The sequence below is a fragment of the Diabrotica undecimpunctata genome, chromosome 2 (assembly GCF_040954645.1).
Source record: "Diabrotica undecimpunctata isolate CICGRU chromosome 2, icDiaUnde3, whole genome shotgun sequence".
Lineage (NCBI taxonomy): Eukaryota > Metazoa > Arthropoda > Insecta > Coleoptera > Chrysomelidae > Diabrotica > Diabrotica undecimpunctata.
This window is the reverse complement of record NC_092804.1, coordinates 135,165,379-135,180,863: the sequence shown is the minus strand read 5'-3', so window position 1 is coordinate 135,180,863 and position 15,485 is coordinate 135,165,379. Positions and strand designations below refer to the sequence as shown.

At 30.7% G+C, this 15,485-nt stretch overlaps 1 protein-coding gene across 1 annotated transcript; it reads left to right on the top strand.

The window, feature by feature from the left end:
• The first annotated feature begins 706 nt into the window (after window positions 1-706).
• LOC140434916 (kynurenine/alpha-aminoadipate aminotransferase, mitochondrial-like) lies at window positions 707-14,412 on the top strand. Its single transcript, XM_072523545.1, has 5 exons — window positions 707-917; window positions 7,325-7,683; window positions 7,817-7,967; window positions 8,659-8,960; window positions 12,683-14,412. Exons 1-5 carry the CDS (start codon window positions 839-841, stop codon window positions 13,109-13,111), a joined length of 1,320 nt encoding a protein of 439 aa, XP_072379646.1. The 5' UTR covers window positions 707-838; the 3' UTR covers window positions 13,112-14,412.
• The last annotated feature ends 1,073 nt before the right edge of the window (window positions 14,413-15,485 follow it).

Sequence of the window (15,485 nt, the reverse complement as noted above, 5' to 3'; positions counted from 1 at the left end):
TAAGTATAAAGTATGAATGTGTAAGTTGTAAAAAGATATAATGAGAAATTTAAAAAATAGCAGTAAAATCGTTAAAAGTAGAAAACGTTGAAGAACCGTACCTTGCTTAAAATTAGTCCTAGAACCTCCTGATTTAGTAGACCATTTTAAAGGTAATTGATTTTGCTTTTTATTAAATGTGCCATTACTGCTTTCCTCCCTCTTTTTTTTGGACGTAATCAATGACCTATAATATAACAAAAAAGGAAACCATAGCTAGTTCACATAAGTACCCAAATAAGCTAAGTAGAATAGAAAAATTCCTATCCAATAATCGACTAATATAAATTCGGTAATAAAACCTAAAAGACTAGAAGAAGACATGCTATTACCCTTAATGAGCAAAATCGTATTTAGTCAAAAAAAACAGAAATAAATAATATTTTTACGCTCTAGAGTAAAAAATTAATATGGTTAATATCCAACCACAGCTTTTAATCGATGACTTCTGTTAAATTCAAAGTTGTCCTCTCTTTAATCACCTAACTGTAATAAATCTGTTCTTATAATTTCGGCCACCGATATCAATGTTTACAAAATCTAAAAAATACCGTTTTTATTACTTAGATACCAAAAACAAAAACATGAATGAAATTCCATATCGTTGTTTTCTATCGAAATTACATCATCTTTTGAGCGCGGCAAACCAATGATATAAAAACGAAACAACGTGCCCGGTTCGACATTCTGTTTCAGTGCTCTGTCGTGTTCACTTTTACTGAATTTTTACCTGCCCTTTTGGTATTTTACCGTTGTGGTGTTTGAGATCTACTCAAGTTTTTGTTACGAAGGTACGAAAATGTCGACTATTATTGACTATTCCTACTTCATTAGCGCGAAATCCGCTAGAAGAAGACCGGCTTTAACAAGAGAAATAAGTAAGTAATTTTGTTTAATCAGTAGATAATTTAACGTTTACAATTTTTTTTTTAATTTTACGCTCAACTAATTAATTATTAAAAAATAAAAATATATATACCTCACCTATTGTTTATTGGATAACAAATTTTATCTATTTCAATTTTTGTCAGTTTTTATTAATTTATTAATAGTTTAATCATTAATAATATAATAAAATTCCATAAAAAATATAGTCAAATAGTTAATCGTTCTGCTTCCACTACCATTAATTTGGCATCAAACATAATGTGACCTGTAAAAAAGGAAAGTATTGGCTGATGTAAAAATTTAAATTGATTGCAGTGATTATACTTCTTTCTCTTTATAATTTTGAATGTATTTAATATTGTACGAATTTTTTATTTAATTTAAAGATTTAATTAATGGCATCATTTAACATGGTCACTAGAGGTTGGGTGACAAGGTACAAATATTTGGTTGCTATTTGCAAACGGTATACTATTCTATGTTTAACATGCTAAACTTGGTTTTAATTCTTTTGTATGATTTATTATTATATTGATTATTAATTTTATAATTCCAATAATAATGGATTCATGACTACTCCAACATTGTAACTATTTCGTTAGGTACTATAATCAATTATTTATATCCCAATAAGATAGTATGGATAGGAAGACCAATATTTCATTTTACTACTGTTACTACTACTGAAATTTCAGTTACAGACTACAATTTTCACTATTTTTATTCTTCTAATCATTTTCTTCAGCGGTTTCTGTTCTGCCGATCTCGAACTTGCAGATATCTTCTTTCCATTGCCTCATCCTCTTTATGTCTGAACAAATTGCAAGTTATGTATTTCCTTCTACTCTTTATTGGACTTTTCCTGGTTATTCAGCGACAGTAAGTCCACTTTTCTAACATGTCCGTACCAGACTAGTCTTTTTTCCTTTATATAATTGATCATATTGGAGTTCGTTTCCATATGCTTCTTAACCTCTGCATTAATAATTCGGGTTTTCTATGATTATATAACTTGTACTTAGATATTCCATCTTTTGTTGGTCTTTAATCACTATGTTGTATTCAGACTTGTGTCAGTGTTTGGCAAGGTGTTGTTCATCCCAATTATTGTTTTTTTCGAGTAATGCATTTGTATGCTAACACCACGTTTAATTCTGTTATAGTCTTGTGTTTGTTTTAATATTATTTATATTTTCCTTAATTGTTTGTATGTTTGATATACTGAATCCCAAATGCTTAAATTTTTCTATTCCTTTAATTTCTCCTTCTTCATTCATTTTAATTTACTGTGATATTGTTCTTTCCTGTTGTTCAGTATGGTGTTATTTGATTCACCGAGGTCACCTTTATATTGTGCGATAATTACTGGCTCGTCAGCGAAACTTTATGCATATGTAGGCATTAATTTTGGATTATTATGCCCATTCTTTCGCACTCGCACTTTTTATTTAATAGTTTAAAACTTTCCTCAAAATAGGAATATTTTGAATAAAGTGGTTAAAGTAGATTAGTCCTTACAGCGTCTTAAATTGGCTGTACATTTTGCTCTTGATTTTACCGGCGCTTTTACTCTTTTATTAGCTAGTGTCAATCCGATACTGCTCATTGCGTTCCAAAGTTTACTTTTAGGTATTATGTAATATGCTTTCTTAAGGTTGACTCAAGGGTCTATTTTCAGCAACTCTTTTTTATGTACTGAATGATTCTCTTACTAATAACTCAGCTTCATTTGCTCAAATTTATTCTTTTGTATCTGTTTTGTGTCTTTTGTTTAAGGGTTTTTCTCGCAATTTGTTCTATTTCCCTTTTTATATCACTAAATTTAAATGGAATATATGTGTTTTAAGCATTCAGCCCTCTCTCAAACATTTTATGCATCATGCGGAATAATTTCTTTCACCAATTCTTATTCAATTAATTTGGTATTTTTATCTTGGACCTTCTGATTATTGTTTTATACTGTTTTAATTGTTTTCTTCACTTCTAATGGCGATTTATATCTAGTCCCATGCATGCATGCTTTTTCTTATTCCTCTATTGTTTATTTGATATTTCAAGGACAATTTTTAGTTGGCAGTTGTTTAGTTTTTCTTACATTCTTGTGCCTTATTTGGATAATCTGTATTCTACCCAACTTATTTTTTTGTCTTAAGCGAATTTAAAATACACCGAATAGAGAAAAGAAAATTAGAAAATAGTAATTTAGATATAATAGAAAAAAACTTATACATATCTACTTAATTTAAGAGAAGGGTACAGACTCAGAACAAATCTATGGAGAAATCAAAAAATGCAGATAACCAGTGATCCAAGAGAAATAAAATCAGTCTGTAAAATCTATTTCCAAACTGTTTTAGGGACGCATGCCAATGAAGAGCATATGGATATGTAGCACATTGAGACAAACACCGAAAATATAAAATCCCCAACGAGGCAAGAGGTAAAACAAGCAATACGAGCATAAAGGAATAACAAGGCTCCAGGTATTGACAAGTTCCCCTCTGATCTATATAAATTGGACGGCGAACAAATAGTTAAGTCATGGTTTAATCAAACATTAAATCAAAGTGACGAGCTGGCACCGACACTATTCAACCTGTCTCTTGAATATGTGAGAAGACAGTTAAATATAGGAAGAGCTCGTTTCCTAACAAGTAAATCAATACAAATTGCCACCTATGCTAATGACATCAGCATTATGTCTCGCAGAACAAAAGAAGCCGCAGAGATATATTCACAAATAAAAACAAGGGCAAAAGAGACCGAACTAGAAATTTATATTTAAAAGCTAACTCATACAGGACGATATTCAAACAGTAGAAAGTTTCACAGATCTAACAGAAGAACCAGAAATTTAAAGAAGACAAAAGACACAAAAAGAAAGCTGGAAGTCTTTAAAAGAAAAGTTCTAAGGAGGTATTGGGATCCAGGTAGAACCATGAACTCTGCCAACTGTTCGACGAGCACTAAGAATTCGTTAAAATTCGGAGAATTCGTTGGGCTGGTCATCTAGTGAGAATATAGGCCAAAAGATTGCTGAAAAGTGAAAATCGAGACATCAAACTAAACATATTTTAAATTAAAAAACTGGTAAATTCACAGTAAAAATAGTAAATAATATTAAAGTGCCACACAAAAACAGCTTCAGAACAATATCTAATTTCCATTGTATTTATTTGTTCAAAGTTAAATCTAATAATTATTTTTGTTACTTAGTAATAATAAAAAGTTCTAATATATAAATAATTCTTTAGTTACTTATCTTCTTGCTACTTCTTTTGCTTTATTACTTTTTCGCTTCTGTCTTTTTTTGGAGAAATAATTTTAGGTTTTTTTTTAATTATTGCTTCTATATTCTGGGTTCTTATTTCTGACATGGTCTATCAAAAGGGTTGTATCTTTTCCATATAAATATGTTTTATTGTATAAAAAGATTTATATAAGAATATTTTAAAATTCAAATTCATTTATTTGCTTCGTAAACACAATTTACTAGAATACAGAATTTCCCTAACATTAAAGTTAATAAGTAATTTAAAATATATTACGAATAATCGTTTTGAAGAACTTGTTTATGTAAAATACGTATTATTTTTTACTATAAGTGCAAGTTTTACGATACCGATATCATTAAAATAAAATATTAATTATTCACTTGTACTTTCTGATTTAATTAATAATAATTCGTTGTTTTTTTTAATAAACAATATTAAGAAATTCGGATAATTTAATAAAAAATATTTATTAACATAACAAATTATAGACAATGGCATGATATGCAAAATATATTTTTACGTACAATTTTAAAATATTTATATTCATTACGCGCGGGTAATTAAACATTTTATTGTACTTTTTATTTTGTTTGTTATTATAAAAAGTTTATAATTACAAAAAGACTATTGTAACTAATCAATACACATATGAATCAAACAATGGACATTTCGAGTAATAAAATAAATGAAGGAATGTTATAGGCAATAGTTAACAATAAACCTACTATTTTTTTTTTGTAGTTGGATGGATCTTAACGAAACTTATTGCATTTGATTCGTAAGAACGTTAGGGAATTTTGTGAACTAAATTGATGATGTCGAAATGAAAATTGCATTATTAAACAGGAAAAATGCATTTGTCAAAGTGTATGTAATTCGGAAATAATTGATGAAAATGAGTTCAATATTTTTAGTCATGGGGGTTTTTGGGGTCGCTGATCACGAATATCATGACGGCAATGGTCTCCGAGACACCTGCTGCCCAGGACGGACATCGCCTCCAGGAATTTTGTGGAAATTTTATTCAAAATCAGTACAAACTGGTTACTCATGTGTGCTTTTAGGATCGCTGAACATGAATAGAATGTCAGCGATCCTCTCCAAGTCACGTGGTGTACAGCACCAGCTATGTATCCTAAAGTTTTGTATAAATTCGATACAAAATCAGTGCAAAGTCGTTATTCTGGTGTTTTTAGGGTCGCTGAACACAAATATCATGTCGGCAATGGTCTCCAAAGCACCTGGTGTTCATGATGGGACACACCTCTTGAAGTTTTATGGAAATTCGATGCAAAATCAGTTTGTCCTGGGGATAAGGTGTATTGCAGGTACTCTCCGTCATCATGTTCGTGTTCAGCGACCAATAAATCTCCTGCGTAACGAGTTTGCACTGTTTAAGTATCGAATTTCCACAAAACTTCATAAGACATCTCAATTCAGTAAATCCTGTATTTCTCCAACAGGATAATAACAAAAAAAAACTTTTAAAACTAAAATATTTCGAAGCAATAGTAAAGAGTTTTTACAAAACTTTTTCACTGAGTTTTTTTTTTTAAAGTCTATTGGAAGAGCAGCAAAATAAATTGATGCACATGCAATACTTAAACAACTAATAGATGAGGTCATCGCCTCTTCCGTAATTTTTAATCTAGGTACTGTGCATATTAAGTACATTTAAAAATGTATCCACATTGTTTCAGAACAATAACTAAGTTTTATGTTGTGATACAATTACGCAAACGTTAAGAAATGTTAACTGATAATTATTTATTTTTCTGTAGTTTTATCGAAAAACATTGTTCGAGATGACTAAAAAATACTCTTTATCTCGCCGGAAGTGTTCATTTATAGTAAATGTTTTGGTGTCCCGTACTATCTTTAGTCGTCAAGTCATTTGCGAAATTGGCAAGAATGGTTGTTTTTTATTTTCGAAATAAAATAAACAAACAATTCATTGTATCTGCAATCAATTGAACGCATTAGCCAATTAAACACATTAGACAATTTTTGTATGATTGATCGTAAAACATAAATTAAATGGATGAAATTTTTGCTCATGATTGTTGGCACAATTCCTTATTATCTCTTCACTAGTCTTCATCTTTAAGTCTTAGTGAATGTAGCTTTTTTTGACGTATCAAGAGGCATCTACGCTGCTCCTTAATATTTTGTTCTAAAAGCGTTGTATCTTTAAAATATTGTTCTGCCTGGCACAACCTCAAAGCTGAGCACCGTATGATTTTATACTGGTCTGAGTTTATAGATCAAAAGTTCATTATCTATGGAGAGCTTTGAGTTTCTTCCAAGCAACCAGTACAATTCTTTGTACTTTAATTTAAGTTTCTTATGTTTTTTTATATGGACCTTTCAACAAAGTCTCATCAATTTAATCGGTTTTATTTAATTTTATCCTCCATTTTTTCGTCCAATCATCGATCTTGTTTACTGAAGATTGTAGAGTTCTTGCAGCTTTTTCATGATTATTTCCCACTGCCAGAACAGCACAGCTTTGTCGTCTGCAAATATTGCGATTTTTGCATTCGGGGATATCGCTAGTGCATAACTAGGCCAATCATACTACCCTGCGGTACTTCCGCCTTGATTTCCTTCAACTCCATGTATATATCCTCCTGCTTTGTTTTTAAGTGTCTTTCAGTTAAGTACGAGTCTAGTAGTTGTGAATACTGCCTCGGTAGTGCTCTATTCAATTTATGGATAAGACCTCCATGCCATACCTTAATCAGTGTTTCTGATGAGGTAAGACGACTAGGTTATAGGTCTTAGTTTCGATTCTCACAGCCGCGGCTTGTATTTAACTTGGTATTATTTTTTATTCCTCCTTTCCACGACTTTACTCATGTTTGGTTACTTTTATTCCAACGAATCCTAAAAACAAATATTCAGTTTCATCTTGTCAGTTTTTGAATACACTTAAATATTTAGATCATCCCATGAATATTAGTTCTTTACTTATTTTGTTGATTGTATTTTCTAATTTTGTTATACACTACACTACAATATTCCAGCAAGATAGCATTGTCTACCTTGTACATGGTAATCATATTTTTGTAGTTGCATATTATTAAAGAATCATAGTTATATAACAAATAATTTATTTTCAGCTAAACGGCAATATGGTGGCCCCAAGGAACAAATATCCCTTGCCGAAGGAGTTCCGAATGAAATTACTTTTCCGTTTGAGTCTATTACTGTCAAGCTAAAAGATGGATCAAAATTCGACATTGTTGGCCAAGAATTAGCGTCCGCTCTGCAGTATATTCCAACCCAAGGGTATCCAGCGTTGGTGAAATCGGTCAAGTCTTTCACTCAAGATGTACATAACCCTCCTGATTGGGACAAATACGAAACTCTTGTAACAAATGGATCGCAAGACGGAATGAGTCGTGTTTTGGAGATGGTTTTAGAGGAAAATGATAGTATGTTGGTGCAAAATCCTTATTATGCTGGAACGGAGGCCATCGTAAGTACTATTATTTATATACTATGACTTAAAAATAATCAGTAAGCTAGTGAATAATATGTAGTGTCTAAAATTTAAGATAATTGTTACAATATTCTTTTGATTTTAATTAATGTTATCTCTTTTTTCGTAGATCAAACCTCTTAATGTTAATGTTATTGGAATTGACGAAGACGAATTTGGTATCGTTCCTCAAAAGCTCATCGATGCCTTAGAAAACTGCAAAAAGTACACAGAAGAAGGGGGAGGGAAAATGCCAAAAATTATCTATTTAAACCCAACAGGTAATTCAAAATAGTTAATACAACAGTCTAAAACTTTTAAACGCTTTAATTCTACAAAGTGTGATGTAATTTAATTAAATGATCAGTCTCTTTACCATTATCGGTATTTTCGATTAGTGTACTATCTCCTATGTGTCCATATTAGTGTTACATTTCTTAAGTAATATGCGATTTCCGTCTTCCTTCATTCCGTCATCAACAACCAAAAAAAAGTTACTATACCTTGTGATTTTCTGTATCTTTTGAGGTACGTCGTCACTTTTATTTTATTACAATTTTTATTTTTTACCAATATAGCGTGCCATGACCTGTCTTATGTCAGTATCGGATAATTTATCTTTAAATATAATAATTATTTTTCAATTACATACTACATTTTCTTCAGAGCAATTGAAAAAAGGTAACTGCTTCTTCTTGATGGCTTCTAATACATTTTGATTCCTCTAAAATATGCATTTTGGCAATTAAAAATTATAGGTTGCTAAAATTGATTTACCAATCAAAACTCACCATCATATCTTGACTTATAAACCAAAACAATCGTTCAAAATAAGATATTCCATAATTGCCCTACTAAATTTTAGTGTTTTACTTAAGAAGAGACACTTGTCTTTTATTCATATGTTAGTAAGGATAAATATTGACTGCATGTAATTGTTTTTCTTAAATTTATTAGTGTGTTTACTTACAGCATCGAACCCATCTGGAAGAACGATACCGACGGAAAGAAAAAAAGAGATATACCGAATTTGCTGCCAATATAACATTCTTATTCTCGAAGACGATGCCTACTACTTCTTACATTTCCTGGATGAGCAACCTGTGTCATTTCTAAGCCTTGATACTGAAGGAAGAGTTATTCGATTGGATTCCATGTCAAAAGTTCTTAGCTCCGGACTCAGACTTGGTTGGGTCACTGGGCCAAAGAGGTTGATTCAAAATATAGAGATACACATTTCAAGCTGCATCCTTCACTCTAGCGTGCTTTCACAGGTAAGCTGTCGCTATTTGTTATTTTATTCTAACCGTAGTTATAGTGCATATTGTTCTACTGTCATAGTGCTCCAAGTTATCTAAGAGATTCATTATCGTTTAAAGGCCGATAAACATTACATTTATTTGAACACACAACGGGGGTCTCAGCAAAGGCAGAGTCGAACTCAGCTAATTTCCCATCACACTTTTTCCAGACTTTGGACTTGCAGAATTGTTTATAATAGTTAAAACAAATCAAGTGCATTTAAAAGATGGTTTTTTACCATTTTATTTAAAAATATTTACATATTTTAAAAAATACTTAAACTAATCATGTTTTCCAAAAATTTGTAAAAACTTTTAGTTCGTATTATACCATGGTCAGCAAAATTTAAAAATATATATACATAAATTACATATACTTAGAAACTTTACCGTGTATAAATACAATTTAGAAAGTACCGTACTAAAAAAATTTACATTAATAAGTCAGTTTCACTATCACTGTCACCATCTAGGTCTCTAACAATTTTTTCTTTGGACAACCCTTTTATATTTATTGTAGATCTTTTCTTCTTTAGTATATAGGCAACGCTATTTTTACAGCTATCATTTGTTATTTTTATCTATTTCTTATTTAATTAGACCAACCACAGATGAATTTAGGGTAGACGAAACAATAACTTTTAACGTGGAGATCAACCTTTCTCCATACATGGTATAAATTTTTCTTCGAATGCTGTCCTGATGTCCACATCATTCTGATGTAGTTTCCTAAACATATTATAATCTTTTCTAAGTGCTAATAGTAATGAGGTTATAATGACCCTTTATTTATAATCCCCCTTTTATTTTCGATTTTCGTTAGAGAGAGGTACAGTAAAACCTCGATATAACGGACCTCTATTTAACGGACTTCGGATATAACGGATAAAAGATCCGGTCAAAGTTAAAAAAAAAATTAAAACGTACTGTTAATATTATACCCGATATAATAACGATTATATGGTTGTTTACCACGTTGGCCGGGAAATCTGCTACAATTAAATTAGCAAATCATATGGAAATACCATTTAGAGCAAGTGATGGATAGCTCTGGCTCTTTCGCAAAAGGCACGGAATCGTGAATAAAAGAATTTACGACGAAGCTTCAAGTGCATCAAAAAAAGAAATAGAACCTTTTATGCAAAAATTTGTAGAAATTATAAGTAACAAAATGCTATTAGAATCTCAGATTTACAATGCTGTCGACACTGGTTTGTTATGGCGTACTTTGCCTGAAAGCCTCAAATATAAAAAATCGAATTCTGGAAGAAAAATCAGCAAGGACAGGATCTCAACACTGCTTTGTGCTAACGCCGATGGATAGCATAGATTGACTAATGTAATGGTTGGCAAATCTCGTAAACCTAGAATTTTAAAAGATATAATACATCATCTGCTCGTTTCATATTATAGCTTTAAGAAGGCATGGTTAACCTCAGATATTTTCAAAAATGGGCTTTTTGAAGAATTTGTACCTTCAGTAAGAAAATGTTAAGAGAAAATTAAGAATACCGCCAGAAGAGATGAAATGTTTATTGCTTTTAGACAACGCTCCTGCTCACCCCTTTGAAATTATTACACGTTTAGAAGATGGTATATTTAACCTATGGGTCAAGGAATAATTTTGGCAACCAAACGAATATATCGCAGAAAGTTTTTAGACGAAGTAATGGTTGTATTGCATGATGGAGATAATGCAGAAGATACAAGAGGACCAATTAAAAATAACCAATTTTTAATTTTGCTGTAGCATGGGAGGTGAAAGAGCAAACATTAAAAAATGGTTGAAAGAATTTGTTTGATGGCCAAGATGCAGACATATATTTAGAAGGGTTGGAAGTTAATAATTTCTGTAGGACAATACATAATAATGCCGGAGAACATGCAACTAAGTAAGATGTATTACAATGGTTAGAATTAGATGAGGGTGGCCCTGGGTATAACATTATGACTGAAAGTGAAATAGCAGATGAAGTTGTGAAACTAAAAATTGAGGATGGCAGTGAAGATAGCGAAGAGGACGACAAAATAACACTGCCAAAAATGAAGTTATGAGAGGTAAGATCGCATCTTGACGATCTAATAACATTTATTGATTATTCATCAGATAACGAAGTTCAACTATACTCTACGCATTTTCCTTATTTTTGGAGAGTTGATCATAAAAAACAGCAAACATCGAAAGTGCAAACGAAACTTGATTCCTTTTTCAAAACAAGGTTACCGACAGCAAGCGCGTCGATATTAACAGCAACGTCATCTGACGACGAATGTCTGAAGACAATTAAATAGAATTTTGTTTGTATTTTGTATATATATCTAAATACAGTGTACATACGTATTTTCAAAAAAAAATTATTTTAAACATATTTTTATATAACGGACTTTCGGCTTTAACGGACACCCCGTCCCCCCAAGTAGTCCGTTATATCGAGGTTTTACTGTACTCTCTTTAAGTTTAATCTTTTAATTTGTACTTGCAGATTTTTCTGTGAAACTTGTAAATTTTATTAAACAATGAGATAAAAATAATCACCAAAAAGGGTAACAATTCAGTAATATTTTTTCGACGCAAAAAATGAGGAACGCACGAACCGCGACAATATCATAAGTGTCATGGTAATAAATCAGCATTTAAAATTAGCTTTTTTCAAATTATTTTGCAAATAGCAGTCGCTGACCTAAATATTCATGACTCTCTTGGATACCTTGTTTTTTTATAATATAAAGATATTTGCCACGAAAAGTAAATTTAAGTTCTAACTTTTAAACTATTTTGTTGAAATCAGGATTGATTCTAAATTAATATAATTAATCAATTCAGTTCTCCAAAATATAGTTATTAAAAGAAAATAAAAATGATTACACTTTGTACGATGTACAATAATTAATAAAATTTAAAAATCTGCTTATCCGAACCATAAGCTTCATACACATGTCCAGTCAGTGTAAAAATTCTAATTTATCTTTCAAAAACAGATTATTTGCACAATGAACTTAGCTTCCACGTCTACATTTTAAAAAAAAATCTTGTTTTTCTTTGGTAAAGTGGTGGTCGATTATTTGCCGACGATGATTTAATTACTCAGATAAAACGTCTAACTTATTAAGTTACTAAATTGATACATAATTAGTTTTCTAATCGGACCAGTTTGACCCACCAAATAATCTAGTTACAACAAATGATAATTGCAGTTATCAGCGCAAGCTGTTTGCAAAGGTCAAACATTACATTAGTAAAACTAGATAAAACCAGTTCGTAATAATTTTATTAAATTCTATTGCCATTATCTAAATACTTAAATCGTTATGGTGTAAGAAGTTACATTTTTGACTAATGTAGTAGCAACGACCCCGTCAATGATGTCGCTAAATTGATAGCTCGAAACAAGATAAGCTGAAAACATGTGGAGTGAAACAGCACATTTTAAAAAAATAGTTAAAAAAATTATACTATTATAATGAGGTATAGTAATTATACTATTTTATTGCTGATAATCCATGTTTCCTTACTTGAACATGACTGCTAAACGATGTAAATTAATGATGAACTATAATATTTAAAATATAAAATAGATATTCTATATAAAGATAGTTTAAAAGTAAAAAAGGTCAAAGCATATTATTTATAAGCACAAGTAAAAAATGAATAATATTTTCTTGAATTCTATCTAATAATTCCTCTTTTGTTTCAGGTAATTCTTCAAAACCTCTTCGAAAAGTGGGGCAATAGTGGTCTCCTTGCATATTTTTCGAGAGTGGCTTCATTCTACAAAGTAAGACGTGACTACACAGTATCATGCATGGAGAAACATCTCAAAGGACTCTGTGAATGGGAACTACCATCAGGAGGCATGTTCATCTGGTTCAAGGTGCTTGGTGTCTCTGATGTCTACGATATGTTGTTAACCAGAGGCCTAAAGAAACACATTACCTTCATTCCAGGACAAAACTACATGGCGGATCCTACTGCAGCTTGCAGCTATGTCAGAGCTTCATACAGCAAAGTTGGTTTAAAGCAAATTGACAAGGCCATGCAGATTTTGGCTGAGTTGATAAGGGAAGAACACTTGTTGTTGCGTAGGAAGTTGGATAGTTTAGATGACGAAATCATAATAAGATAGGTTTTGAAAGAAAGTAGCGCAGAAATGAATACGAAAATTTGATGGAACGGTATTCCATCAAATTTGCTAACTGGAAACTCAAATGAAGTTTCTAGTGCTGATCTGGTGACATCTTATCCAATAAAGAGGGAAGCTTATTATTCTGACCATAACCGATTGGTTTGTATATACAATTGTATTGAATGTAACTAAAATTTATTCAGAATTCAAGTATTGTGTAGTACATTGCCGAACTTGAAAAAGTATGGTGAAATATAGTTTGTACTGCAGTACATTACTTATAGAGAGTTAAAGTAGGGTAACTAATAAATGTAAACGTATTGGATTCTGATTCTACGGTATCAGAATTTTGAAATTACGCATATGTATTTGATATGTGAGTAAATATTAAAGTACTTGACACTTTTAGACAAGGTATCTTTTATTTTAAACATATCTAAAAATTGTTTTAACAATTAATTTGGATGCCTTTGTTTACAATAAGTTAAACAAAAAAAGTATACATTAATTTTTTACCTACAACAAATTAAAATAGTATACTATACTAGTATACATTAAAACAAATAAAATAGTATACCCATACCACAAAGCATCATTAAGCTATATCAAGTAATATGCAATATGATCATATCACAAATTTTAAAAGTGGAAACTTTGGCAATATAAAATAAGGGTATGCTTAAAAAAAATAGTTCTAACAAGAGAAGTAACTTAAAAAGATATCTTAGATAAAGTGTGGGTATCTTATTCTCCTAGTATCTATACAATTAGAAACGTTTGGAGCAACAGGTAACAAACAATATTAAGTCGCTATACCGACTTATGGTATACTGATGTAGTGTTGTTTTAAGCACTCACAATCATGCAATACGTAGTTATTGGAATACACGTTTACATATATATTTGATCTAACTCTAACTCTCTAATCTATGGCAAACCTAAAATGAAACAGTTGAATTGATTTGTAAATGAAAAATATCTATTTTAACTATAGTGGGGGCATAAAAAATGCTGTTAAGCGATTTCAAATGGGGTATATTTAGTAAATCTTAGCATTTGTGTATTTAAAACTTACACTAGAGATATATGTTAACTGCGCTACCCTTGATGGGATCAAAAGATATGTTTGTATATAATATACCTAAGCATTAGATCAATAAGTAGTGTATATTGATTCATCAAAAGTAATAAGTTAGAATATCGTTTAAGGTGTAAGGTTGAAAGTACAACATGATTTTACTATTTTATAGAGATCGATGTACTTGCATTGTATTAATGTCTGGTTAAAAATAAATAAATAAAAAAAATTAAAGTGTTTTATTTGAATATCCCAAGTTACTTAATACAAATTTAACGATATTTTCATTATATTTATATAAAAATTATCAATATTTTAAGATATAGGGGAATCTGGGGCAAAGATGTCCCTCTAAGAGTAAAAATATCAGCGTCGTTTTAGTCTTGACATTTTTTTCTATAAAAGGCATCGTTTATTTTTGGCTTCATTCATCCAAATAAATAAATCACTTGTCAAATTGATTCAGGAACATTATTTATCCACTTTTGCTAAAACAGTTAAAAAATGCTCACTTTGGCCCATATGTGCTGTAAAATAGCCACCCATACAGGACATACGAAAATAAATAGATAATTAGTTGGTTTCCTAAAGAAATCAAGAAAGACATATTAAAATCAGTTTTTACTTTAACTTTGGGCTAGAAAGTCGAACTAAACGGTTATCATATGAATAATAGCAGGTTCAAAATAACTATTTTCCTTAGAATTAGAACATAAAAACAAATAAAACTCAAATAAAGGGAATAGGTAAATTAGCATATAAATAACATGTTTAAAGAAAACTCTGTTTATAATAACTGCTAAGTAACACGTTTTAATAGGTAACACGTCTTAAGTAAAAATAAATGTTTAGATAATTTGCATTTTTCAATGCCTTAACTTCTCCGTTTAAACTCTTGCCAACAAGTCCCACTCAAAAATCTCACTGAACCTATTCGGCTTTGTCGATGCTGTCATAAGAATTTTACTTTTATTTGATTAGTGTCACCAGTTATGTTAACTATTTGAGCCAGGAACTGGTTTTTGATTCGCTTTTCTGAAACCAATTCAGTCAAAATGAATTCATCAATTTTCAAATCTTGCATATTTCTTATTGCTGCTTTAAATCCTAAAAGCTTTGGATAATACTAAATAACTTTTTAAATCGTTTGATTCAGCATACTCGATATTAGTGGAGCTTTCTGATGAAGAAATATTTTCTAACCCTTTCTTCTGCGGATCTTTTCTAGGTGGTAATGTCTCACTTTCAACAATTTACTTAATAATTGTCTTCGCTTTTTTTGGTTGACTTACTTTT

Coding starts and splice junctions, on each gene's coding strand:
- LOC140434916 (XM_072523545.1), top strand. CDS start 839: ATGTCGACTATTATTGACTATTCCTACTTCATTAGCGCGAAATCCGCT. Junction 7,684..7,816: donor ATGCTGGAACGGAGGCCATC/GTAAGTACTATT, acceptor CTTTTTTCGTAG/ATCAAACCTCTTAATGTTAA. Junction 7,968..8,658: donor TATCTATTTAAACCCAACAG/GTAATTCAAAAT, acceptor GTTTACTTACAG/CATCGAACCCATCTGGAAGA.